Source organism: Ictalurus furcatus, chromosome 23 (genome assembly GCF_023375685.1).
Source record: "Ictalurus furcatus strain D&B chromosome 23, Billie_1.0, whole genome shotgun sequence".
NCBI classification, from domain to species: Eukaryota; Metazoa; Chordata; class Actinopteri; order Siluriformes; family Ictaluridae; genus Ictalurus; species Ictalurus furcatus.
Window position 1 is genome coordinate 14,007,324 of NC_071277.1, and position 25,000 is coordinate 14,032,323.

At 41.6% G+C, this 25,000-nt stretch overlaps 1 protein-coding gene across 5 annotated transcripts in view; it reads left to right on the forward strand.

Moving 5' to 3' along the window:
• invs (inversin) overlaps window positions 1-25,000 on the forward strand; it is a 48,051-nt gene that overhangs the window by 16,354 nt on the left and 6,697 nt on the right. The window contains exons 3-17 of one of the 5 annotated variants that reach the window (XM_053611944.1): window positions 1,248-1,353; window positions 1,589-1,755; window positions 4,013-4,186; window positions 8,178-8,345; window positions 8,628-8,808; window positions 10,762-10,871; window positions 10,960-11,131; window positions 12,361-12,516; window positions 12,814-13,043; window positions 14,030-14,136; window positions 15,640-15,849; window positions 19,273-19,505; window positions 19,598-19,828; window positions 20,130-20,511; window positions 22,976-23,181. In XM_053611944.1, the coding sequence (XP_053467919.1) occupies window positions 1,248-1,353; window positions 1,589-1,755; window positions 4,013-4,186; window positions 8,178-8,345; window positions 8,628-8,808; window positions 10,762-10,871; window positions 10,960-11,131; window positions 12,361-12,516; window positions 12,814-13,043; window positions 14,030-14,136; window positions 15,640-15,849; window positions 19,273-19,505; window positions 19,598-19,828; window positions 20,130-20,511; window positions 22,976-23,181 (2,833 nt within the window). The remainder of the gene's footprint in view (window positions 1-1,247; window positions 1,354-1,588; window positions 1,756-4,012; window positions 4,187-8,177; window positions 8,346-8,627; window positions 8,809-10,761; window positions 10,872-10,959; window positions 11,132-12,360; window positions 12,517-12,813; window positions 13,044-14,029; window positions 14,137-15,639; window positions 15,850-19,272; window positions 19,506-19,597; window positions 19,829-20,129; window positions 20,512-22,975; window positions 23,182-25,000) is intronic. The other 4 variants (XM_053611947.1, XM_053611948.1, XM_053611946.1 and 1 more) reach the window with 4 other exon arrangements.

Below are 25,000 nucleotides of genomic sequence, written 5' to 3' on the forward strand. Positions count from 1 at the left end.
AACCATAACAGCAGCTCTGGCAGCTGGTTTATATTAATGCGCTCGATGTCATACGCTATGTTTCTATGCTAACAACTTACACAGAGACTCGTACGGTGGACGCGCCACATAAACAGAGCGTCCATTTCAAAACATTGATATGGTGAGCTTTTCTCTGAGGAGACGTTTATTTTGTATTTTTGGGAAGGAGTCTCCAGTGTCAGAAGGTAAAGCTGTAAAATATGTAAACTCCGGGGACAGGGGATTTTATTTTCGGACGGTATCAGGAATTTCTGCAGTTTTGGACCCAGACGTGTCGTGTGACGTCATCACAACACACTCCAGGCAAAGCCTTCTTCGGTTCACGTGCGTCAAACGTGAGGACGGCGAAAAGGTCTCATTTACCAACAAACATCACTGTGAAAGACAATTTATGCAATTGCAATTTTTCCAATTCAAGTAGTTTTCTGGAAAATAAAAAATAAAAAGCACAAAAAAGCGACGTTCGAGAAAAGCCGCAGTAAAATCGAGCGTTTTTGGCTTCAACAATCACAAAAACTCCATGAAATCCTGTATTGGCTGCATAGAGTAGATAGAATACAAGCCATTTCCCCCATCACTGAAGACACAATACAACTATTTACTAAGTAAAAGAACGCACATCAAATTTCTTGTTTTTTTTTTTAAATTATCAATGGCATTGAACAAGATTTCCAAACACACACTCATGTCTATACTCCGTTGTTTTGCATTCAAATCGTATTTCGAACGCAGAATCTCTATTGACACGGCCCACCGCCTTTAATTCTTTAATGGCCGTTATACCTTGACGCGTAATGAGATCGCGCCATGGCTATTGAGACCACGTCGCACAGAAGCTCTTCTGTTATCAGCTTCTTTGCAAGTGATTCCATTAACACAGCTACTGCTTGTAAATCACCCACAGCACTCCCACCGATTACACACACACTCTATGTTAAACTGTGACAACCTTCATTCATGTTCATTTGGGATGTTAGTAAATCAAAGCATCAGTAATGCGTCCAGTTAAGTGGGTTATTAGGCGTGTGTGTACTGTAGGAAGGTAAGGGAAGTTTAATTGATTTTTAGATTCTCATTCTTGCAATATTAATAAGAATAAATAAAAAATGAGTCCGCCCCCTGCGTGCTACTTCCTGGATTACCATGATCTTCCTGTTTGGGAATACTAAGCCGACTCAGCTGTGTGTGTGCGTGTGTGTGTGCACGCGCGTGTGTGTGTGTTCCAGGCTACAGAGCAGCTTTTGAAGTCTTCTGGCCCCGCCCCCTTAAGCTCGCAGGTGCATGCAGCAGCCGTGAATGGAGACAGGAGCTCCTTACAGAGACTGATCACAGGTACACACACACACACACACACACACACACACATGCTATTTATTATTACAGCAACTCATCACAGATACTCACAAACACACTCACTTACAGAAACTTAATAATAATAATAATAATAATAATAATAATAAAGCCAAATGTTCTCCTTTGTCTGGTTAATGAGGTTAATAATTGTGCCAGTGGAAGGTCCTCACAAGGATAGTAAGATCAATGTGTGTGTGTGTGTGTGTGTGTGCAGCAGAGCCATGTTTGAGAGACAGTGAGGATCAGTTTGGCAGGACTCCTCTGATGTACTGCGTACTGGCTGACCGCTTGGATTGTGCAGAGACGTTACTGAAGGCCGGAGCTTCCGTCAACAAATATGATCGCAGCAAGAGGACCGCACTGCATCTCGCTGCACAAAAGGTGACACTCACTCTCTCTATACACACACACACACACACTCTCTCTCTCTCTTACCCTCACTTTCTGACTCTCTCTGACTTCATCACTGTGCTACCTTTGATTTTTCTTTAGCAGAAACTTGACACTGCAGGATGTTAAAAGACTTTACAGAGGCCCTAAGTAGGGACCCTACTGCCCCCTAGTGAATGAAATGTTCCCAGTTTTGTCTCCGATCTCATTTCGGTGGGTTTGGACGTCCAGTTTTGACATCACAGTTAACTCATGTTAAACGTTCCAAGCCAAATGATACATTTATAAAATCCTATAAAATGTGTGCAGTGTAAAATCAGTGTATAAGATAATATAAGAGAAAAAAAACCCCCAACATGGCGTCTGTAATGGGAGCAGCGCAGAGGGAGAAGACACGAAGCAGAGGGAGAAGAGTAGTTGATGGGGCCCGCTCTGACACCTAGATCAATAAGAGCTGTAGCTTAGGGATTAACACACTAATTGGGCTGAGGATAGAGACCAAGAAGCCAGACACACACATACATAACACACACGCATACCAGGTTCACCACTGAATCGTTTAAATGGTGGTAAGCATGTCAGAGACGATACACACACACACACACACACACACACACACACTCACACACTCGTACACATACACAGCCATGAGGAACATTTACACACTCGCCTGGTTCAGGCTAGACAATCCTTCTAGGATTTTGCGATCGCAGAAATGAATGCAAAATCAAGCAAACTCTGCAGTATTCGGAGGAGTTTCTGCAATATTATGCAATTTTTAAAAAAAATGAACGCAGATTTTCCGCAGATTTGGGCCAAGACGCACATTCGCGTTCGTCACGACGCGCATTCGCCTATCAGTCTTTAGGAATTTTGGCAGTCTGAACATTTTCAAAACCTCAAGCAGAGAAAAATGACATAGTAAGGAATAAGTAAGGAATACAACACAACAGGGTGTGATGTTATAGGAAACTAATCACCGATGGGGCAATAATTGCGTTTTTGTATACACTGTATTAATCGAAGGTGTCATACTTTTTATGTTATCCATTTAATGTTATGGAACTCCAACGCTGATTATTTTTCACGACAGCACTTTTCCACTGGTAGCAGTGTTTTTATTTATTAATGAACGTGTCATACTTTTTATCTGTTTACAACGATAATTAATGTTGTGGAACATCTGTGAAACAAGGTAGTTCCTGTTGACACATTGGGAACCCTTCTCCTCCCTCCCTCCGTCCTCCCTTAAAGGATCAGCTTCACCTCTGACTGTTACAAAGCTGTGACACTGGAGACGGCGTCCTTAAATGTTAAATACAGAAAGCATCACTATATCAACATATCTATGCATCCTTTTTTTTATACGGCTTATCCTACAAAGGATCATGGGGGAGCATGGAGCCTAACCAAGGGGCAGTGGTGGCTTGGCGGTTAAGGCTCTGGGTTACTGATTCAAGCCCCAGCACTGCCAAGTTGCCACCGTTGGGCCCTTGAGCAAGGCCCTTAACCCTCTCCGCTCCAGGATGCGCTCTGACCCTGCGCTCTGACCCCGGCTTCCTGGCATGCTGGGGTATGCAAAGAAAAGAATTTCACTCTGCTCTAATGTATATGTGACCAATAAAGACTCATTATCATTATCACTCATTATCATTATCATTATCCCAGGGAACCCAGGGCACAAGGCGGGGGACATCCTGAACAGGGTGCCAACCCATCACAGGGCACAATCGCATGTACATTTACACACTACGGACAATTTTTCAATGCCAATCAACCTACACCGCATGTCTTTGGACTGGGGGAGGAAACGGGAGTACCTGGAGGAAACCCCCAAAGCACGGGGAGAGCATGGTACCTCTGCGCACACAGTGCGGAGGCGGGGTTAGATTATCTGGAGTGTTCATCATACAAATCGCTGTGAATTTGCTGCCACTATAGAAACTGTTGCTGTCAGATCTGCTCTGACCATAATCGAGTGCTGTGGTACAAATGTGATTAGAAAACTGTAAAATAAGAAATTGGAAGAATTTAAAGAATAATCAAACACAGAAAAACTGTCAAATTTGGAACATAATACATCATAAACATCATTTTCATGTTTGTAGAACATAAACGAGAACGGTACCTAAAACTGACCCTTGAGGAACGCCACATATCGTATCATTTGCATTAGCCTTCTTTATTTCATAACGAGTGTGTTGCTCATGTAAGTTGAATATGTTTGTGTGTTTCTGTCTCTTTGTAGGGCAATGTTCGTTTCATGAAGTTGCTCCTGTCGCGGCATGCTAATTGGCTGTTGAAGGATCTTGAGGAAATGACACCGTTGCACTTAGCAACACGTCACTCCAGCCACAAACCTCTCTCTCTCCTGCTCAAGCACATGGCACCTGGAGAGGTGGATACTCAGGACAGGAACAAGGTAATACAAACACAGCATTCTGCCAGCATCTTTACACTTCCCGAGAAATGCTTTGTGTAGGAGACTGAGGTGAAAATGAGGTCAGCTTGTATGTGTGTGTGTGTGTGTGTCTGCCTAAATGGGTGTGTATGTTGTAAAACAGCGGGAGCTCTCTGTACTCTCTGATTTTGGAGGATATGAAAGCCCATTGAAATAGTCTAATAAAATATATTTTCTCAAAGCCACTGCCTGAATGCGAGCTTGCCAGGCGCCTGCTAGGCTTAAGGTTGCCATCTTAACCTTGTGGGAGGTCACGCTGTACTATGTGTGTTTCCAATGATGAATTCCTTGAGTCATTCGCAGAGATGGCTGTGTATACAAAAAATAAAGTCTAAAAATGTGTGTGTGTGAAGACAGACAAGTGTTATCCATCCATCCATCCATTCATCCATTTTCTATACCGCTTATCCATCACGGGGTCACGGGGGAGCCTGGAGCCTATCCCAGGGAACTCGAGGCACAAGGCTGGACGGGGTGCCAGCAGTCGCAAACACACACATTCACACACTACAAACAATTTGGAAATGCCAATCAGCCTGCAAAGCATGCCTTTGAACTGGGGGAGGAAACTGGAGTACACTGAAGCACAGGGAGAACATGCGAGCTCTGCGTACGCAGTGCGGAGACGGGATTCCAACCCCCAACCCCGGAGCTGCGAGGCAAACGTGCTAACATAGAAGGTACAAGCATATCCAAGCAGGATCCGCTATGCAAATGTTCTTATCCTTTGTTGCATATTTGTAAAGGGTTTTTTCAATAAAATCTGCAGCTTTATAGAAATCCGGACGTAGATTTGGATTTAGATTGTTTTAGATCCTTAATGATCAAGCCAGCGTGAAGAAAAACTCCCTGAAGCGACATGTGGAAGCAGACTCGAAACAGACTCCTCTTCTGGGTGACGCTGATTATAAATCATTGCTCTTCCACAATTATTTCCTATAAAGTCCTTTACCAGTAGGGTTGGGAATGTGTCCAGTTTGCACATGTATAGAATCTGGATCTCTTGCTGAGGGTAAAAGAGTTGAACAATTGTTGCATGGAAATGTTACTGTGGAAAGTCTTAGTCAAACTAATAAGCTGTAATATCCAAAGACAACATTAGATATTTGGTAGGTCTGGTGTAGCAGTCTGGGAAAACCCATTGGATGTTGCTGTGGCTGAAATCTGGCAGATTAAAAAAAAATAATAATCAGGTTTTTGGTCAAAAATGGGGTTTTACTGCCCATCTGGTGTCTCTCTGCCATGATGATGTTGGGTAAGGAGCCAGTTTAATAAATAAACGTAGCGGTAAATACAGTTGTTCTTCCTGCAACGTAGCTAGGGTTCAACAAACTGTCAATTTACACATAGAACGTTCCTTGCGGTTGAGAGAAACATATTCCAGCTCAAGAAGTAAAGTTTTCAGAATTGTGTGTAGTCAGTAGTTCACAGTGCGAAGGGTTTTCAGGGCCAACACACATCTCAGAATCAGAGGTTTATTTATTCCTGCTTTCAGCATACCGAATTCAGCCCATGAATCATATTTGGTAGACATCCAGTGACTTGAATCAGGTATGTCAGGTAAATAAGGAAGGACTTTGGCTCTGCAGGACATCTGACACTTATCCAATGTGTCTTTATACAATTCTTATTACTATTACAGAATTATTAATAATAGATGTAGAATTCCTAGAAGTAGGATTACTAATCATTGCAATTAGTAACAACGTAGAAGCAAAAGAACCAGTGGAAATGGCTGAGGTCACAATAGTATATAGTAGGTAGTAGTATAATAGTACATAATAGCAAAATAGAAGCAGTTATAGACGTCTCCGTACCTTCCCAGACATAATGGTAGCTTTGCTGAGCGTTTTCCTGAGAACCACTGGCATCAAGCGCTCCAGTTTAACAGACCACATGCAGTTTTTTTATTCACTTTGGCTCCAATTACTGTAAACATTCACCCCAGTTTACTTTCCGACGCGCACACGCAGAGGCCGCTCCTACCAACATCATTTACCATCTCATTCCGCAGACAAAAGGCTGTTATTAAGGCTTTTAAATCACGAGTCACTCAAAGTATGCGTATGGATGTGTGTATGTGTGTGTGTGTGTTGCGGTTTCATGAGTGTTCCCTTTTGTCCGCATAGAGAAGTTTTGTCGTTCATCAGCTCTAGTCCATCTGGATCTGTTGGTTTTTGTTATAATTCGATAAAGCGCAATTCTCGTGATGAAGCTGCCGTCCCAGCCGATTGCAGAAAGTAGTACGAGGTTGTGAGGGTTTATTATTAAATCATTCTGGCCAACATTGGCTGCTCGTGCAAGCTGCTTGTTGGAGAGTCTTTACATTTTTCACAAGTGAGCATTGTGGAATACAAGTCTTTTCCTGCTTTTTGGTCATGTAATATGTAAAGGAATAAAAAAAAAATGACAGCACATGCTGTTGTGGGGACGTAATCACTGATTCTCCGCCGTCTGAAGTGGAGTTACCATTATCACCCCATAGCTGATAAAGAACATGTCCATCCATCCAATCATTTTCACAGGGAGCCTGGAGGCTATCTCAGGGGACTCTGGGCACAAAGCTGGGGACACCCAGGACAGGGTGCCAGCCCATTGCAGGGCACAGTCACTCTATAGACAATTTAGAGATGCCAGTCAGCTTACAACGCATGTTTTTGGACTGGGGAGGAAACTGGAGTACCCGGAGGAAACCTCCAAAGCACGGGGAGAATGTGCAAACTCCACGCATGCAGGGTGGAGGCGGGATTCGAACTCCAAACCCCACTGGGGCGAGGCAAACGTGTTAATCACTAAGCCACCGTGGCCCCCATTAAAAGTCATAATTTTTAATCTATTTATTGTTCTGGTTATGTTTAATGTTGTGTAACTAAATTAGTTAGTTCCTGTTATCCCTTATGTCATAGCAGCTATGAACACACATAGATTCCATGCTACCGAGTGTCACGTAACGGAGGTGCAGACGGAAGCAAGTGCCGGTATGGCAGAGTTTAATAAAACAATAATGTTTTACCAATAAAGTCCACAGGATAAGGCAGATGCAACCTGATGCAACCTGTTTAATCACTTGATCTTGGCTTTCAAGAGATTCATGTGTGGCTTCTGCTCGGCTAGAACGAAAACCCGCACCCACACCGGCCCTTTCCAGATAAGATTGGACATCCTGGTGTAGACAGAGCCGCAAGGCAACTGAGCGTATTACTTCGCCGAGACCTTGTGACTGAACAGTCTCTTATGTAGTGTTTTGTAATTGGGAACAGGTGTATGTGATTAGTCCTCAGGAGAAGGCGGCGTGTCTGCATGTTCCATTGGGGGTTGTCGTCGGCCGTGTTTGTAGTCCGTGGTGCATTCTGGGAAATTGAGTTGCCGGTTTGCCATGACATGAGACAGAGAAACTAGAAAGCTCAAACTTGTCTGTCCTGAACACTCTCCCACGTCTGAAACAAAGCGCCGATACTGGAGAATCCTTCTATAAATATTAACTAGCTTAACGAACTAACTTGACTAACAAGCACGTTTTTTTTTTTTTCTACTGCATTTATCGTTAGGTTTAGATAATGTCGTGTCTCCCTCCTCACAATCCCTGTGAACGTCATTACTGTATAAACAATAATGCGTTAGAACGAGCGCATCTCATTATATATACTAGAATATATACTGTTATATATAATATAAACTTGTGATTTTAATTAGAGTCGGCACTACTGCCAGAGCTGCTGTCATAGAACAGTAATCAACACCTTCTTGCCAATCGGAATGGAGAATCCAACAGCGCTGTGGTGTAAATTCTAATAGGAAAGAGATGCTCTATAAATTTGCTGATGTAATTAGAGTAGAATTTACTGTGGTGCTGAATTACTGGAAACCTCAGTTTGCTTAAAGCACTTTTCTGAGACAACACAATGGGAACCTTTGAAGCTGAATCTGTGTGTGTGTGTGTGTGTGTACACAGCAGACAGCGCTGCACTGGAGTGCATTCTACAACCACCCTGAACACGTGAAGCTGCTGATCAAACACGACTCGAACATTGGAATACCTGACAGCGAGGGCAAGATTCCCCTGCACTGGGCAGCTCACAACAAGCACCCTAACGCCACACACACTGTTCGCTGCATTCTGGTGAGAACCCACACACACACACACACACACACACAAACACACACGTATAGGCACACAAAGAGTCTTAATGCATGTACAAACTAGCCCTGAACTTGAGGTCACATTATTTATAAGGAAGTGAATTCCATGATATGACTCCCTAATTACTAAAGTTAGTAAAGTTATTAACATTCCCTGCTTTTTTTTTTCCACCCACGCTGGGTCAGGATAAATGCCCGAATACCTCAGAACTGTTTAACTCCTTCTCAGCTCACTCTGTGTTTGTGTTTGTGTGTGTTGTAGGACGCTGCTCCCACCGAGTCTCTTTTGAACTGGCAGGATTATGAAGGCCGGACGCCACTTCATTTTGCAGTGGCTGATGGGAACGAAGCGGTGGTTGAAGTTTTGACTTCATACGAAGGCTGCAGTGTTACAGCCTACGACAACCTGTTTCGAACACCGCTTCACTGGGCCGCATTGCTCGGTACGCTGCTTCTTGAATTCCGGCGTCCAATGAGGCACCTTACTCACTAACTCGCCGTTCCTTATGTTTCATACACTACATGGTTTTGTTATCATTCTCTCGCATAGACACTGTGGGAAATGTTTTTTTTTGTCATCAGTTTCCAACTGACTTTGAGCAGTTTCTGTACATGCAAGGCTGTATCGTTTGCCGGAGCCATATCGCCCTGTAGTTCTCGACTGGGTTCCAACTGAAGTTAAGCAGGGTTGAGCCTGACCAGTATCTGAATGGGAGATCTACTGGGGAAAACTAAAGTTGCTGCTGGAAGTGGTATTAGTGAGGCCAGCAGGGGGCGCTCACCTTGTGGTCCGTGTGGGTCCTAATGTGTCAGTATAATGGCAGGGACAATACTGTAAATACAGCACCGTCTTTCGGATGAGACCTTAAACAGAGATCCTGACTCTCTGTGGTCATTAAAAATCCCAGGACACTTATCGTAAACACTAGTAGGGGTATAACCCCGGTGTCCTGGCGAAATTCTCCCATTGGCCCTTCTCTATCTAATAATCCCTGTCTCTGAATTGGCTACGTCACTCTCTCTTCTCCACCAATAGCTGGTGTGTGGTGTGGTTCTGGCACACTATGGCTGTCGTTGCATCATCCTGGTGGGTGCTACACACTGGTGGTGTTTGAGGAGATCCCCCCCACCCCAAATACTATGTAAAGCTTTGAGTGTCTAGAAAAGCGCTATATAAATGAACTCTACTGTAACTGTAGGGCACTTTCACATATGCAGCATTTAGTCGGCTTGAATCGAACCCTGGTGCGTTTTCCCTAGTGCACAAATTGGTTCATTTGTGCAAGTAAGGACAAAGTGATTGCACTCATATGAACCAAAACAACCGTTTCTAGAGCCTCTGAATGAGGTGGTGAGAAAGAGATTTGACCCCTAAATCTAGCCGAGTGCAGGAAGTGAAGCAAAATATACTGTACTGTGTATTTTGTGTAGCAGGAATTTCACTGTGTTCTGGATATTTGGGCTAGTGATAAAACATAAATACTGGATGCGATGCACAAAATGTTTTCAACGAGTTATTTCTATAATTCTTGAATTGTTTATATAGCTCTGGCTCCATGTTCTCCATGTGCAGGTGATTTTTGTTGTTTCGATGTGTACTTTTTTTCCCTTGCTGTCTTTGGAAGCAGTGAATGAAACGATTACAATAACAAGAAGTATGTTTTTAGCCCAATAAGCACCTCAGCCATAGTTTTCTCCTTTGTAGTGTGAAACCAAAGCAAATCAAATAGGAACTGAACATAAAGTCTTGCTTCAACTAATTGTTGTGTAAGCACCCTTAGACACTACACAAACGCAGTGCATTGTGCACTAGGTATATAAAAGTGTCTCTAATTAGTACATACTACTATTCGATATAGTGAATAGAGTTTATCTTCTAAGACAAACCAAAGAAAAAGGGTTCCTTGGTTGGCCCTTTTGGGGAACCATTAACAGTTCTGTCTAGAATACTACTAGTATACTACTATTTCCCTTTCAGGAAAGCTTTCAAGATGCTTCAACCCATAGCCATTTAAGGAACCTTTTTTTTTTCTCTCTCCTAAGCGTGTATGCAAACATTTAATGCTAATTACATACACCTGCATCAGTGGGGGTCTGACGATATATAATTATGACTATTCTGAAATGAGCATACTGTTAATAGTATGCTGTAGCAGTCTAGACATTTCTGTCACAAAAAAAAAAAATGTTTTTAAACATCTTTTAATTTATATCGAATGAACAAATATTTATTTACCATGTTATTTATTCTCATTCTGTTTTTTTTTGTGTCAGACGTTATACAGTATATTTAACGGTTCTTCTACGTGATTTGGTTATCATATGGTGAATTTGTAGTACCACTGTGCTGAACGGGAGTGTAAAGTTGGACTGTCCTGTATCGGTTTTGTTCTCAGGCCATGCACGGATCGTTCATCTGCTGCTGGAGAGAAACAAGTCAGGTATGATTCCGTCAGACAGTCAGGGAGCCACGCCGCTGCACTACGGAGCTCAGAGCAACAATGCGGTAAGACACACATCTCTATCTCTGTGTGTGTGTGCGCGCATGTTTAAGACAAGTTTGTAGTTTGACATCTTTTATATCGTTGCATCAGGACACGGTGGCGGTGTTTCTGAAGCACCCCTCGGTACGTGACGAGCCCGATCTGGAGGGCAGGACTGCCTTCATGTGGGCCGCTGGGAAAGGCAGCAATGATGTCATCAACGTCATGCTGGAGCTTAAGCGAGATCTGGACATCAACATGGCTGACAAGTACGGAGGAACAGGTGAGTCTCAGTCAAGCAAATTGAACGTTGGCATGTAAACTTCAAAGAGAAACAAATAAATTAACTAACTAAATGAACTAAGTAAGTAAATGAATGAATAAATAGATCGATACAGTCCTCTCAGAAACCAATTTGTTTCTTTTCGCTGTAGACTGAAGACATTTGGGTTTGAAAAGTGTGAGAAGAGAGTTTACAATTTCAGCTTTTATTTCCTGGTATTTATATGTAAATGTGTTAAATGATATAGAACAGCACATTTTGTATCAGACTACCCAGTCTGTAGGCGAGGAAAAATATTGGAACATGTGACTGACCGGTGTTTCTTGTTGCCCAGCTGTGCCCTTTTAGATTGATTAACAATTAATAGCTCTGAACTCTTGGTTTTAGCCTTCAGTTTCACCTGTGAAGACTGCATTTGTTGTTAAAAAGGATAAACCAACATGAAGATCAGAGAAATTTTTTTGCAAGCCATCTCAAACCCAAATGTCTTTGGTGTACAGCACAAACAAATGAATTTGTCTTGCCGTTCCAGTAGTTTCAGGGAGGACTGCAGACAGACAGACAGACAGATCGATAAGAACTTAAAATGAATACAATAAAAATCATTTTTATTTAAAAATGCACATGTACTACTAAAGAAATGTATATAGTGTGGTACAGTATATCTACGTACTTTTTTTTTTATAGTTCTAAAATCTCAAAGTGCTTTACATAAGACAGATAAAAAATGATTAATTAATACATATCAGAACAGAAATGAAATAAGATAAGATAGATAATAATGCTTCATTAATCCCCAGATGGAGAAATTTGGGATATATAAATAACAAAATAAATGAAATTATAATCTACAGTATACAAATAAAGTAATCAGGAAAATAAAAAAACACACACTTACAATGATAAAAAAAAAAAAGATTATTAAAAAAAAAAAAAGACTTTTACTTTCAGTCTATCCAAGACCAATTTTGATGTTGTTTGATTACACTGTAGCATGTAGACTCCTTTTGGCAGTCTTGATGCACCAGTTTAAGATTTGTTGAGATTAGTATCATAAGTCAAACTTTTTTAACAGCTCTTAAACATTTTAAGATAGGCAGAATAAACAGTACACGTTAATCATCTGATAAACGCTTTATAAGTTGGTTTGATAAGTTACGAGATATGAAATGAGTTGGCAATTGTTTTGCTTCGTATTTACATGTGTGTGTATTGGGGGGGGATTTTAGCTCTGCATGCAGCTGCACTCTCAGGCCATGTATCCACTGTGCGGTTGTTGCTGGAAAAAGGAGCCATGGTGGATCCCCTAGATGTGATGAAACACACTCCTTTGTTCCGCGCCTGTGAGATGGGCCACCGCGATGTCATTCTCACCCTTATCAAAGGTGCTTGTCTGCATTGTTTGTAGGGATGTACTGAAATCCCCGGTATCACAATGTATCCTAATAAGGAGATCTTACAAAATTTTACTCTCCTGTCAGTTATGCTACAGTGCTCCGTCCTCCGTCCACGTATTTTTGCTCTTTCATTTTATGCAATGAAGAACAAAACTAGCTAGTATAGGACTGGATTTTAAAATATGCCGCATGAAATGCGTATCTGTCGTGGGAGGATGCTGGGAACAAGGAAACAAATGTATTTGTCGATCTAAAAAGAATAATGTGTGTGTATGTGCGCTTGAGGTGGGGCACGTGTGGACTTGGTAGACACGGACGGCCATTCGGCGCTGCACTGGGCAGCGCTGGGCGGAAATGCAGAGGTGTGCGAGGTGCTGATGGAGAACAGGCTCGGACCGAACCTGCAGGATCATGCAGGCAGGACACCGCTGCAGTGTGCTGCGTATGCAGGTTATATAAACTGCATGGCCCTGCTTATCCAACATGATGCTGACCCCAACATCCAGGATAAAGAGGTAGGGAACACGCAAGAAATAAAACACTGTGGAATGAAAATAATCAACAGCTGGGTGGTATGATGCTCCGCTGTTGCTTCACATCTCCCGATGTGTTTTATTCCTCCAATACTCCAGCAATTTGGCAATGATTACAATTATTGATTTATTACTCATACACATCATTGCTTTTAAGCGTTTATTGTTACATTTAACGTTCTGGATTGTCTACAAGACGATTTAGTTCTTATCACTTACGTCATAACAGCTATGAACAGTTGTTCCAACACAAGCCTCTCTTATCCCCCCCCCCCAATTTCTTGACATTAATTCAATTAAAACAAAACACTCCGTCTCGTGAAACCGGAAAACACAAAGTCCTCTGTCCTGAACATATTTCCATGGCGGAAAACTTGCAAAATGCGGAGACAGCGGAGACTCCTTCCATAGATTTGAACTAAACGTCTCCTTACAGGAACTATTATACGCTTTCCAACGTGTTTAACAACAGGTTTGTTTCTGGATCCGTTTATTTTTAGGCTTTGATTATGCGCCGTGCCTGCCAGAGAAGTCTCTGTATACGTTGTTAACATAAGAAATGATAAGGTATTAAAACAAGTGTGTTAGTATAACCTGTTATTTACCTTGCAACCTTCTGGCCAAACAGATTCGAGAATTCAACAGCACCATGGTATAAAAAGACACGACCCACTATTTATAAAGTCGTGGAAAACGTTGTTCTTATTTACTGAACATTGTGTGGACTCTGATGCCTAACATACAGAGTCAGTATGCGGTGTTAATAATTAAAAGACACCGTTTAATACCGCGGTGAGACCATGGTATGATTTCTCACGGTTTTAAATAAAAGATTCTTAATTATTAAACATCAACTGTGTAAACCTTTGTGTTAGACTAAACAGTTTTTGTAACAGACATTTTGACACGAAAGATTATGTAGATTATTAATAAACCGCGCGTGTGTGTGTGTGTGCACGTGTGCAAAGGGGAGGACGGCGCTCCACTGGTCATGTAATAATGGTTATTTGGATGCCGTGAAACTTCTTTTGGGATGTGGAGCTTTTCCTAACCACATGGAGCATACAGAGGAGAGGTAATCCACAGCACAGTGCTCACACATGCACGCATACTTTAGTCATATTATGCATATTACTGTGAACATACAATACATCTAACAGCAAAATCACCGACACCTTGGTACTTCATGATGCTGTGAATCTTGAAGGGTACCAATAATTCTGTCGTTGACTGTTAAGTAAGAAAACCCAAAAGAGGTGGTATGAATAATCTCAGAAATGTATTCTTTTCTAATGACAACATGCCCCGAAGTGATTATTCCTCTTGTGTCACGTCAATTTACCATCGATAACAATTTAGACGAATTGACGAATGACACGTTTAAAAAAGCAAACAAAAAAAACCACCTGTCTTATAGTTATGAAACATCAGCAAAACAAGTTAGTTCCCTGTTATTACTGATTATAGCTACTATTAGCAGGTATTCCCTCACCAGTCTCTAATTTTCTTTCTCTTTTCAAGTTAATAAGACGAAAAGAAAAGAAAAAAGAAAGAGCTCGTCACGTTACAGAGAAACCTCATAAACAATCTCCTTACAGAAAGCTTCACCGTCAATGATAACATGTTCGGTACAACGTGTACGACATCCATACAAATCCCTGTGGAAGAACTGTTACTATAGAAATGATGGCGTATTTGAATGAGTGCATTAATATAACCAGTTTGAATTACAGCTGGCACTACTCTCAGAGCTGTGCTGAAGTAGAAAATGAATCAATATTTGATAAATGTTCAAGAATTGAGCAGTGCTGTGGTTAATATATTATGTAATCTATATTAGTGAATAGTCGAATTCATGAGTTAGCAATGCAGTGTACTTTGGTAGTACATGAAGAAGTTGAAAAATGCTGGAATACTACACGGGATGTTTTAGTTAGCAAATAGATGTGGTCTTCTGTTGTAGCCGCCACTTCAAGGTTTAACGGTTGTAAAGAGTGCTTATTTGAGTTACTATAGACTTCCTGTCAGCTCAGACCAGTCTGGCCATTCTCCTCTGATCTCTCTCATCAACAAGGCGTTTCGGCCTGCAGACACTCCGCACACGTGATGTTTTTTGTCTTCCGCACCATTCTGGGTAAACTCTAGAGACTGTTGTGTGTAAGATCATCAGTTTGTGAGATACTCAAACCAGCCCTCAAACCAACAACCATGCCACGGTTAAAGTCACAGAGATCAGACTACTTCCCCCATTCTGATGTTGGATGTGAACATTAACTGAAGCTCTTGACCTGCATGTGCATCTTTTATGCATTGCGCTTCCGCCACATGATTGAATGACTGGATAACTACATAAATGAAAAGGTGTACAGGTGTTCAAATCAAAGTGAGCAGTGAGTAAAGACGAATGCTTTGTTTGATATTAGTAAGCTCTTACACTGGATCCGGTTATACTGTAACACACCCTGAACGTAATCACAAAAACACACATATACAGTTTGTATACATGGACATTGTTCTTACAATCTATGTAGTGTAACTGTGTGTGTGTGTGTGTGTGTGTGTGTGTGTGTGTGTGCAGGTACACTCCTCTGGATTACGCCTTGCTGGGAGAGCATCAGGAGGTGACGCAGTTCCTTTTGGAGCACGGTGCTCTGTCCATCGCTGCCATCCAGGACATCGCTGCTTCGTCTATTCAGGCTTTGTACAAAGGCTACAAAGTGCGGCGAGCTTTCAAGGAGCGCAAGAACCTCTTAATGAGGCACGAGCAGCTCCGTAAAGATGCAGCCAAGTGAGACACACATACACACACACACACACACACACATTTGTCTTACTATTTTTCTGGGGACCGTCCAATGAATGCAATCCCTACACCTAAATCTAACTTTAACCTTAAGATCAGTAAAGTTCAGGGTTTTCTTTAATATAAAAGCAGCAGTTATCCTCATGAGAACCAGATAAATGTCTCCACAAGGTCAAAACTGTTGGGTATTCCTATTCTTGTGGGGACTTTTGGTGGTCCCCATCAAGATATAGATAAATGACCCACACACACATACACACACACACACACACACACACACACACACACACACATATCTGGCCCAGCTTTGGCCCTCATGAACCAAGCCATCACTTGATTTTATGGTGCTAGAGTTGTAATTAAACTAATAAACAATATTGCTAATAATTGACACCTCGAGATATTTGTAAATCCTGTAAATAAGTCGAGTGGGCTTTTATCGTCATTCCTCTACATGGCTTGTATACATTGGAACAAAATGTCGTTTCTTCAGGACCATGGTGCAGCACATAACAGTACACAAGACTACATCGAGTGCAAATGTCCGTGTGAGACGAGCGCAGGACAATAAATACACAGGACAATAATTAAATAAATAAATGATAAGAATTTAGAGATGGTGGTCATGGGAGATGGACTAAAACTGACAGAAAGAGTGGTCATTTTTTTCTAACTTCACTCACCTTGCTACAAAGCCGAAACGATCTCAACATAATTTTACGCGTAATACGATTAAAAAAAAATTGTTATTCGTGTTCATTGCAGGAATTACGCCAATCCCCTGCAGTGTGATATTGAAAAATTCATCTTGGTATTGTTGAGCTTCGGTCAAAAATTTCAAACGAGTCATTTTCGAAGCAAATAGAATATAAAGGTTAAGAGGATGTGACAGTTGTTTCAGCTACATTTCAATTTGGGAGGGAGCGCAACGAATAACCGGATTACTGTCTGACAGGATTGTAGACCGATTAACATAATGGATGGTTTTGTACATGAATACTGCGTCAGGCAGATTAACATGTGGATATTTGCTAGGGCTCATTTATCTGGCTGTCTGATTTGCAGTGTGATTAAACAACACCATCAGCTTCTTACTGCTAGGAGAGAGAGAGAGAGAGAAAGGGAGATTTGCTCTTGTATTAATTGGGCAGTGTTCAGGTGCTTTACATGACATTTAGAATCTGTCAGCCTACAGGATGAATGAATACACACACATGCAAATATTCGGTCTAAACATACACACACACACCCAAGCACACTGTCTCGAGAGTCTCTTTCAAGGAATTTGCTCTATCCATAATCAAAAGCATTTTTTCTTTCTCCTTTTCTGCCTTCTCTTACCTTTTATCTATTTTGACTTACTGTATGCTGTCAAAATAAATATGTTTTCAAATCAATAATGTCTTTTAGGTTTTAAGGTACAAGTGCAGGTAAAATTGCCTTAAATAAAAAAAAAATATACAAAACATTTCCCTCATATTAAACCATTTTTTTTCTTCGAAATGTAAACCACAAAAAAATTCAATCTGACATTTTCGGTTGAGATCTGGGCGACTGATACGTGAGACATGCCATTATAGGATGTCCTGAAGTGTTTAATTCCTCTTCAGCTGCAGCAATTTTCCAGCAATTTTTTTTACTTTATTAATGAACAACGCGTCATCATTTTTAACCATTTTGCAGTTACATTTAAGCTTAGCTCGTGTTATCACGTTATAGCATCTGTAAACAGTCGTTCTGTCACCAGCTGGTCTTTTTTTTCCCCGTTTTGCGGTTAATCAGGCAAAACCCACAGCTATTCATGTTACCGAAAAAGCTGCCATGTCTTCTATCTTAAGGACTTTCCCTTGGCGGAAAACTTCCATAGCTGTTAAACGTCTCCTTACAGAAAGTGTCCCCATAATCAACGTTCACCGCTTACGTCTTTCTTTATTAACATGTTTTTTAGCATTTGTTTATTATTAGCATTAGATTATATGGACCATCCACCACACAAGTCCCTTTGAATGATTTTGTTACTATATAAACGGTAATGTATTAATGTATGCAAGGGGATTAATATAATTTGATTTACAGCTGAAACTATTATCAGAGTTGCTGTTATAGAAAATTAGTCAACACCTTCTGACCAATCAGAATTGAGAATTCAACAGCGCTGTTATATGTAAGCCATAAATATGTTATAAGCCATGTTATATGTTATATGCTGTTATATGTAAGCCATAAATATAAGAAACTCATTCTTTTTGAGATACTGTGGTATCAGTATACTACAATCCTCTGTGAAAGTATTGGAACAGCAAGGCCAATTCTATTTATTCTCGCTGTACATTGACGACATTTGGGTTTTGAGATCGAAAGATGATCATGAGGCGATAGATCAGATTTTCAGCTTTCATTTCCTGATATTTCCACCTAGATGTGCTAAAAGACTTAGAACATGGCACCTTTCGTTTGAACCCATCCCTTTTTTCAAGTGATCAGATATTAATCTGAGGCACACGTGACTGATAGGTGTTTATTACTGCCCAGGTGTGCCCTGTTAGATTGACTGTTTAAAGAATTCATAGCTCTGAATGTCTACTCTTGGTTTGAGCCCTGGGTTTCGTATCTGAGCATTGCATTTGTTGTTAAAAAGGATAAACCAACATGACGACCAGAGAGCTGTCTATGGGAGAAAAGCAAGCCATTTTGAAACTGAGATAAGAAGGAAAATCAATTAGAGCCATTGCACAAGCATTGGGCATAGCCAATACAGCAATTTGGAATTTCCTGAAAAAAAAAACACTGAGGTACTAACAACCAGACACCGAATGGGTCAGCCGAGCAGCAACAGCTTTTGATGACAGAAACACTGTGAGAGCTGTGAAGAAAGACCTAAAAACAACACTCAGTGACATCACCAACAACAATCCACAGGGCAGGGGTGAAGGCATCACAATCATTCGAAGAAGTGCAGAATTATAGAGGCCATTCCACAAGATGCAAACTGCTTATCAGCAGTAAGAATCAGAAAGCCAGATTCAAATTCAAAAAGAAATGCAGAGATGAGCCACACAAGTTCTGGAAGCAAGATTAACCTCTTCCAAAGTGACGGAAAGGCCAAAGTGTGGAGAAAGTAAGGATCTGCTCACGATCTGAAACATACACGCTCATTAGTCAAGCATGGTGGAGGTAGTGTCAGGAAATGAAAGCTGAATTTCTGATCTATCATCCCATATTCATCTTTTGATCTCAAACCAAAATGTATCCAGTGCGTAGCAAAAACTAAAGAATTTGCCATTCCAATACTTTTGGAGCGGACTCTATCTCATTATTAAGACTAAAAGGTTTGTTCTTTTCTTTAAATGGTTCTATTAGTATGAATTAATTTGTGCAGGTCGAACTGATGTTCCCATGTATTCATAGGAAGAGGGAAGAGGAGCGCAGGCGTGAGGCCGAACAGCAGCTCTCATTGGCTGGACCACAGCATCATCAGATCTCATTGGTCCAAGTTGGTAGCGAGAGGCTGCCGTCGGCTGCTACTGAACTCATCGGCGAGATTAAAGACACCAAGCCGAAAAGTCACAAACATCGAAAATCATCAAAGGTGCATCGTAGCCAATCACACGACAGGACTGAGATAAAGCCAAAAGAGCCAGGTAAGTTAATGGGACATATTATTCTCCAAATATATTCAGCTTTGCTTCTGTATATGTAACCGTATTAAAATTTGAACATTGCTTTCTTTTAGAGCACATGGCTGAAACTCCAGACACCTCTCAGCTGTCTGCTTTAAACCTGCCTATGACTCCTCAGAGCCTCAACAGATCAGGCACAAAGACAGATTTGTGCATGAGCAGTGCACCTGAGGAGTGTTTATCCAGGCCAGAGCGCCATTCTCCAGCAGGTTCGAGCAGGCCAGGCAGTGCCAGACACACACACCCTGTTCATTCGAGACCCAGGACTTCAGGTCGCGCTCCGGGTTGGACTTCTTTCATAATACCATGTCACATGTTAGGTTTTTTTAGGCTATAACAACATAAACATATCAACTTTGATTGTTATTTCATTTTTGAAATCATTTATTATATTTAACAATCTACAGCTGGTCAATTCCCTATTGAGTGAGTGTGTGTGAGATGCCTTATTCATGTGTACCAAGATGTGTTTGAAGTGTTACATCAATCACTACTGATCACGTTAAAGCTATGGTTTAGAATTCCCCAAAAGACATTGTGATTGTTCTTGTTGTCTGATTTATTTTCTGACGTTATCCAATACAGAAACCAGCTCTAAACCAGAGTCCAAGACAAGCCATCCAGCTGTGGTGTCCCCTCCTGCAGCTGTCAGTCAATCCAGCAGCTTTGTCTCAGTTCCAATCCAAGCAGGACAGGAGAAGAGCAGAACGAGGGAGCCACGGGCCGAGGGAGAAAAGGAGAAGCCGTCCAGGTCCAAGAGAGAGAAGGTGCGTAGGGCTGAGAAAGAGGAGGAGAAGTGCTCGAGTTCTGAAAAAGAAGCAGAAAGATTTTCAAGCAGAGAAAGAGAGAGAGGTTGGTGCAAAGAGATCGAAAAAGTAAAACGAATGGAAAAAGAGAAGGAGCACAGAAGAAAGAGTCTCCACAGAAGGAATCAAGCAGCGAGAGTGCTACAGACAGCGTGGAGGAGGTACTAACATTTTATTTCCATATTTGCTTCTATACAATCTCTCTATAAACTTTAATGAAAGTTAAACAGTGACAGTTGGAAGATCTAACGCAGAAAAATAACACTGCATGGAGACGCTGGGTATAATGTTAGTGCCCATGTGTCACCCACATGTGGCCGCTCTAACTGTGGTCTGGCACCCTGCCAACCTGCACACTAACACTTCACTGGGGGAGTTTTTGGCTTGGCGTGTGTGAGTGTGTGAGAGAGTGTGTGTGTGGAGTATAGTTTGGTTAAGAGCGGCTAAAAGTTCATGCTGCTGAGCTAAGCTGTACTTTGCTAATGGCTTTATCAAAATAATGGGTTACAGAGACTCCCTTAATAACACAAAAACACACATGTACTCTTAAAAAAAAAAAAAAAGAAAAAAAAGCTGGGTTTCTTTGATGAACACTAGGGATGTTGCGGTAAACTGTGTACCATGCTATTAAGTCGTTTTGACTATTGCACCATAAACAGCTGAAATTTCATTCAGACATTTTCATTGTTCACGGGCCAAAAAGACTACAGCCTGCCTGTCACTTAACCTATCAACCGATAAGACGTTCACTATCGATCAGGTGCATGACCTCGGGGTGCTGTACCTATGCGTTATACTTGATACATGTGGAACTCTGCATGCTTTAACTGTTAATGTATGAATTTGTAAGGCTGTAAACTCAGTGTTTCCTAATTGAGTACTAGAGCTGCTTTTGATTTGAACAGCTCAGACACAAAGTTGCCACATCAACATTAGATTTAATTTGCAGACAGTAGCATTGTCTGGGGGACTTATTGCACCACAGAATCGGAATCAATGCAGACGACAACGCGCTCGTTTCCAGTTAAGGCCCATATTGCGATTGAACGTGGTATAGACATGAATGTAAAACTAACAATGCCTGGTATTAAAATGGTGTTTGTAGATCTGATCTTGATGGCTCGGGGAAGAAAACCCAAAATGTATTGAAAGTGCATAATGCTGCTGCATTAATTAAAAATGTCTCGTGTCTCAGTCTTTACTTTCCAATCTCTCCATATTTGACCATATCACCAATTCCATGAATAATAATAATAAAAAAATACATTTAATATTACCCCTGGGCATCCCACACTCATTATCCAGTCCCTCTAGGATTTTGTGGTGTTGTTTGGGGTTTTTTTTTTTTTACACAAGAAATGAACGCAATATTCTGAGGAGCTTGTAGTTTTTCTAAACGACCGCAGATTTTCATCACAGATTTCACCGTGCATTCGGCCAAAGCCCTCTTCTCGATTCATGTTCGGTGCACATGAATCGAACTAAAAGGTCTCAATTACTGTCAAACATCACCACGAAAGACAAAACGAAACAATCTCGTGCAGTTGCAATTTCGCCAATTCATGTAATTTTCTGCACAAAAAAACAAAAAAAAAAGCACAAAAAACATCGCAAATTTTTAAGAAAGCCGCAGCAAAATCAAGCAGTTTGGACCACAACAATCACAAAAAACCAGACGCAATCCAGTATGGACTGATTATGAAAAAGCGGAAGTCTGTCATGCAAACTCTGGATAGTGTTTGAAACTATTAACTTGACTGAATACAGAGTCCTGCTCGTGTCATTTAAAGCTCTAAACCTGGGGTGTCCAGTCTTATCCGGAAAGAGTCGGTGTGGGTGCAGGTTTTCATTCCAATCAAGCAGAAGCCACACCCGAGTCTATTGAAAGCCAAGATCAGCTGATTAGGTGTGGCTCCTGCTTGGTTGGACTGAAATCCTGCACCCACACCGGCCCTTTCCGGATAAGGTTGGACACCCCTGCTTTAAACGGTTTCGCTCTGCTGTATCTTACTGATCAGCTGAGGCAGGCTCGTTGTTCGTTCCGAGGATCAGTCACCAGTGGAAGATGTCTTTCTTACATTGCCCCTAAACTCCACGGAATGTCAGGAATGCCAGTTCAAGTGCTTTAAATCCAGATTATACAACAGTTAGTTACGGTCCACGAATTTGATTGGGACAAGTGGCGTTCCAAGAGTGCTGATATTTAGTGTAAACAGCACCGGGATGTTTCACTGTTCGTATCACTCCGCCTCTGTGTGTTCGCTACATGAAATTCTAATTCTAGCAATAGATTGTTACATTTGCTAGAACTGGATGGAAAGTTTGTTACTACGAGCTGTCAGTCAGTCTGTGCGTTGGCATGGCAACACGCAACACTCTGTCCAACTGTGGTTTCTTTGGGAACTATTTTCGTTGAAGGAACAAAAATAAACAGAATATTTGGCCATATTGTGTCTGAAATAAACCCTACAGTATAGTTATTTTTCCCCCAGAGAACATTAGAAAACGTACATTCTGATGGTGTTTGTAAATTTCTTCTTTCAGAATGTGCCTAAGAGCAGAAATTCAGTTTTAACAGGTTGTAGATTTATAAAGACACTGATTTTTCCAAACCTTGTTGTCCAGGTTCTGTGTTCGTAGGCGCCTGAAAGAACTGTTGTGTGGAAACATTAAAAGGCCCGAGACTGCAGAAGTCACTGCACTTCTGATTCAGTTTTTATGGGAGCGACCACTCCACATCGATAACACCCGCCAGAGGGCCATTTCTAGAGCACAGTCACCGTCCGCTAAAGCTGCAGCAAAGAAAAGTTCAGTGCTGCAGAGTATTTATGGTGAGTGTAAGCACAAATATGAATCTTTATAAAATGTTAACTGAATTATGTTATAAAATAAATTTTATGTCCCCTCAAAATAACTCAACACACAGCCATTATTGTCTAAACCGCTGGCAACAAAAGTGAGTACACCCCTAAGTGAAAATGTCCAAATTGGGCCCAATTAGCCATTTTTCCTCCCCGGTGTCATGTGACTTGTTAGGGTTACAAGGTCTCAGGTGTGAATGGGAAGCAGGTGTGTTAAATTTGGTGTCATCGCTCTCACACTCCCTCATACTGGTCACTGGAAGTTCAACATGGCACCTCATGGCAAAGAACTCTCTGGGGCTCTGAAAAAAAGAATTGTTGCTCTACATAAAGATGGCCTAGGCTATAAGAAGATTGCCAAGACCCTGACACTGAGCTGCAGCACGGTGGCCAAGACCATACAGCGGTTTAACAGGACAGGTTCCACTCATGGTCGACCAAAGAAGTTGAGTGCACGTGCTCAGCATCATATCCAGAGGTTGTGTTTGGGAAATAGACGTATGAGTGCTGCCAGCATTGCTGCAGAGGTTGAAGGGGTGGGGTATCAGCCTGTCAGTGCTCAGACCATACGCCGCACACTGCATCAAATTGGTCTGCATGGCTGTCGTCCCAGAAGGAAGCCTCTTCTAAAGATGATGCACAAGAAAGCCCGCAAACAGTTTGCTGAAGACAAGCAGACTAAGAACGTGGATTACTGGAACCATGTCCTGTGGTCTGATGAGTCCAAAATAACCTAATTTGTTCAGATGGTGTCAAGTGTGTGTGTGGCGGCAACCAGGTGAGGAGTACAAAGACAAGTGTGTCTCGCCTACAGTCAAGCATGGTGGTGGGAGTGTCATGGTCTGGGGCTGCATGAGTGCTGCCAGCACTGGGGAGCTACAGTTCACTGAGGGAACCATGAATACCAACATGTACTGTGACATACTGAAGCAGAGTATGATCCCCTCCTTTCGGAGTCTGGGCCGCAGGGCAGTATTCCAGCATGATAACAACCCCAAACACACCTCCAAGACGACCACTGCCTTGTTAAAGAAGCTGAGGGTGAAGGTGATGGACTGGCCAAGCATGTCTCTAGACCTAAACCCTATTGAGCATCTGTGGGGCATCCTCAAACGGAAGGTGGAGGAGCACAAGGTCTCTAACCTCCACCAGCTCCGTGATGTCATCATGGAGGAGTGGAAGAGGACTCCAGTGGCAACCTGTGAAGCTCTGGTGAACTCCATGCCCAAGAGGGTTAAGGCAGTGCTGGAAAATAATGGTGGCCACACAAAATATTGACACTTTGGGCCCAATTTGGACATTTTCACTTAGGGGTGTACTCACATTTGTTTCCAGCGGTTTAGACATTAATGGCTGTGTGTTGAGTTATTTTGAGGGGACAGCAAATTTACACTGTTATACAAGCTGTACACTCACTACATTGTAGCAAAGTGTCATTTCTTCAGTGTTGTCACATTAAAAGATCTAATCAAATATTTACAAAAATGTGAGGGGTGTACTCACTTTTGTGAGATACTGTATATATATTTATATATTAACACACGCACACACACACTTTAATGTATTATAATACTTAAGGAAAATACATAATGTGAAAAAAAAACAAACCTCCAAGCAGTGAAATGAATATAAAAATTTAGCATTTGGACACAAACTCAAACCCAATCAATGTCTAGTTCAGGGTGAAAAAATGTTCAAATGTCTTTACAGTAGCATCCAAATATCTTGTATAAACATTTTTCATCGTGCATGAAGATTATTCAGGATTGCACTAAATTCCTCCTTGGGG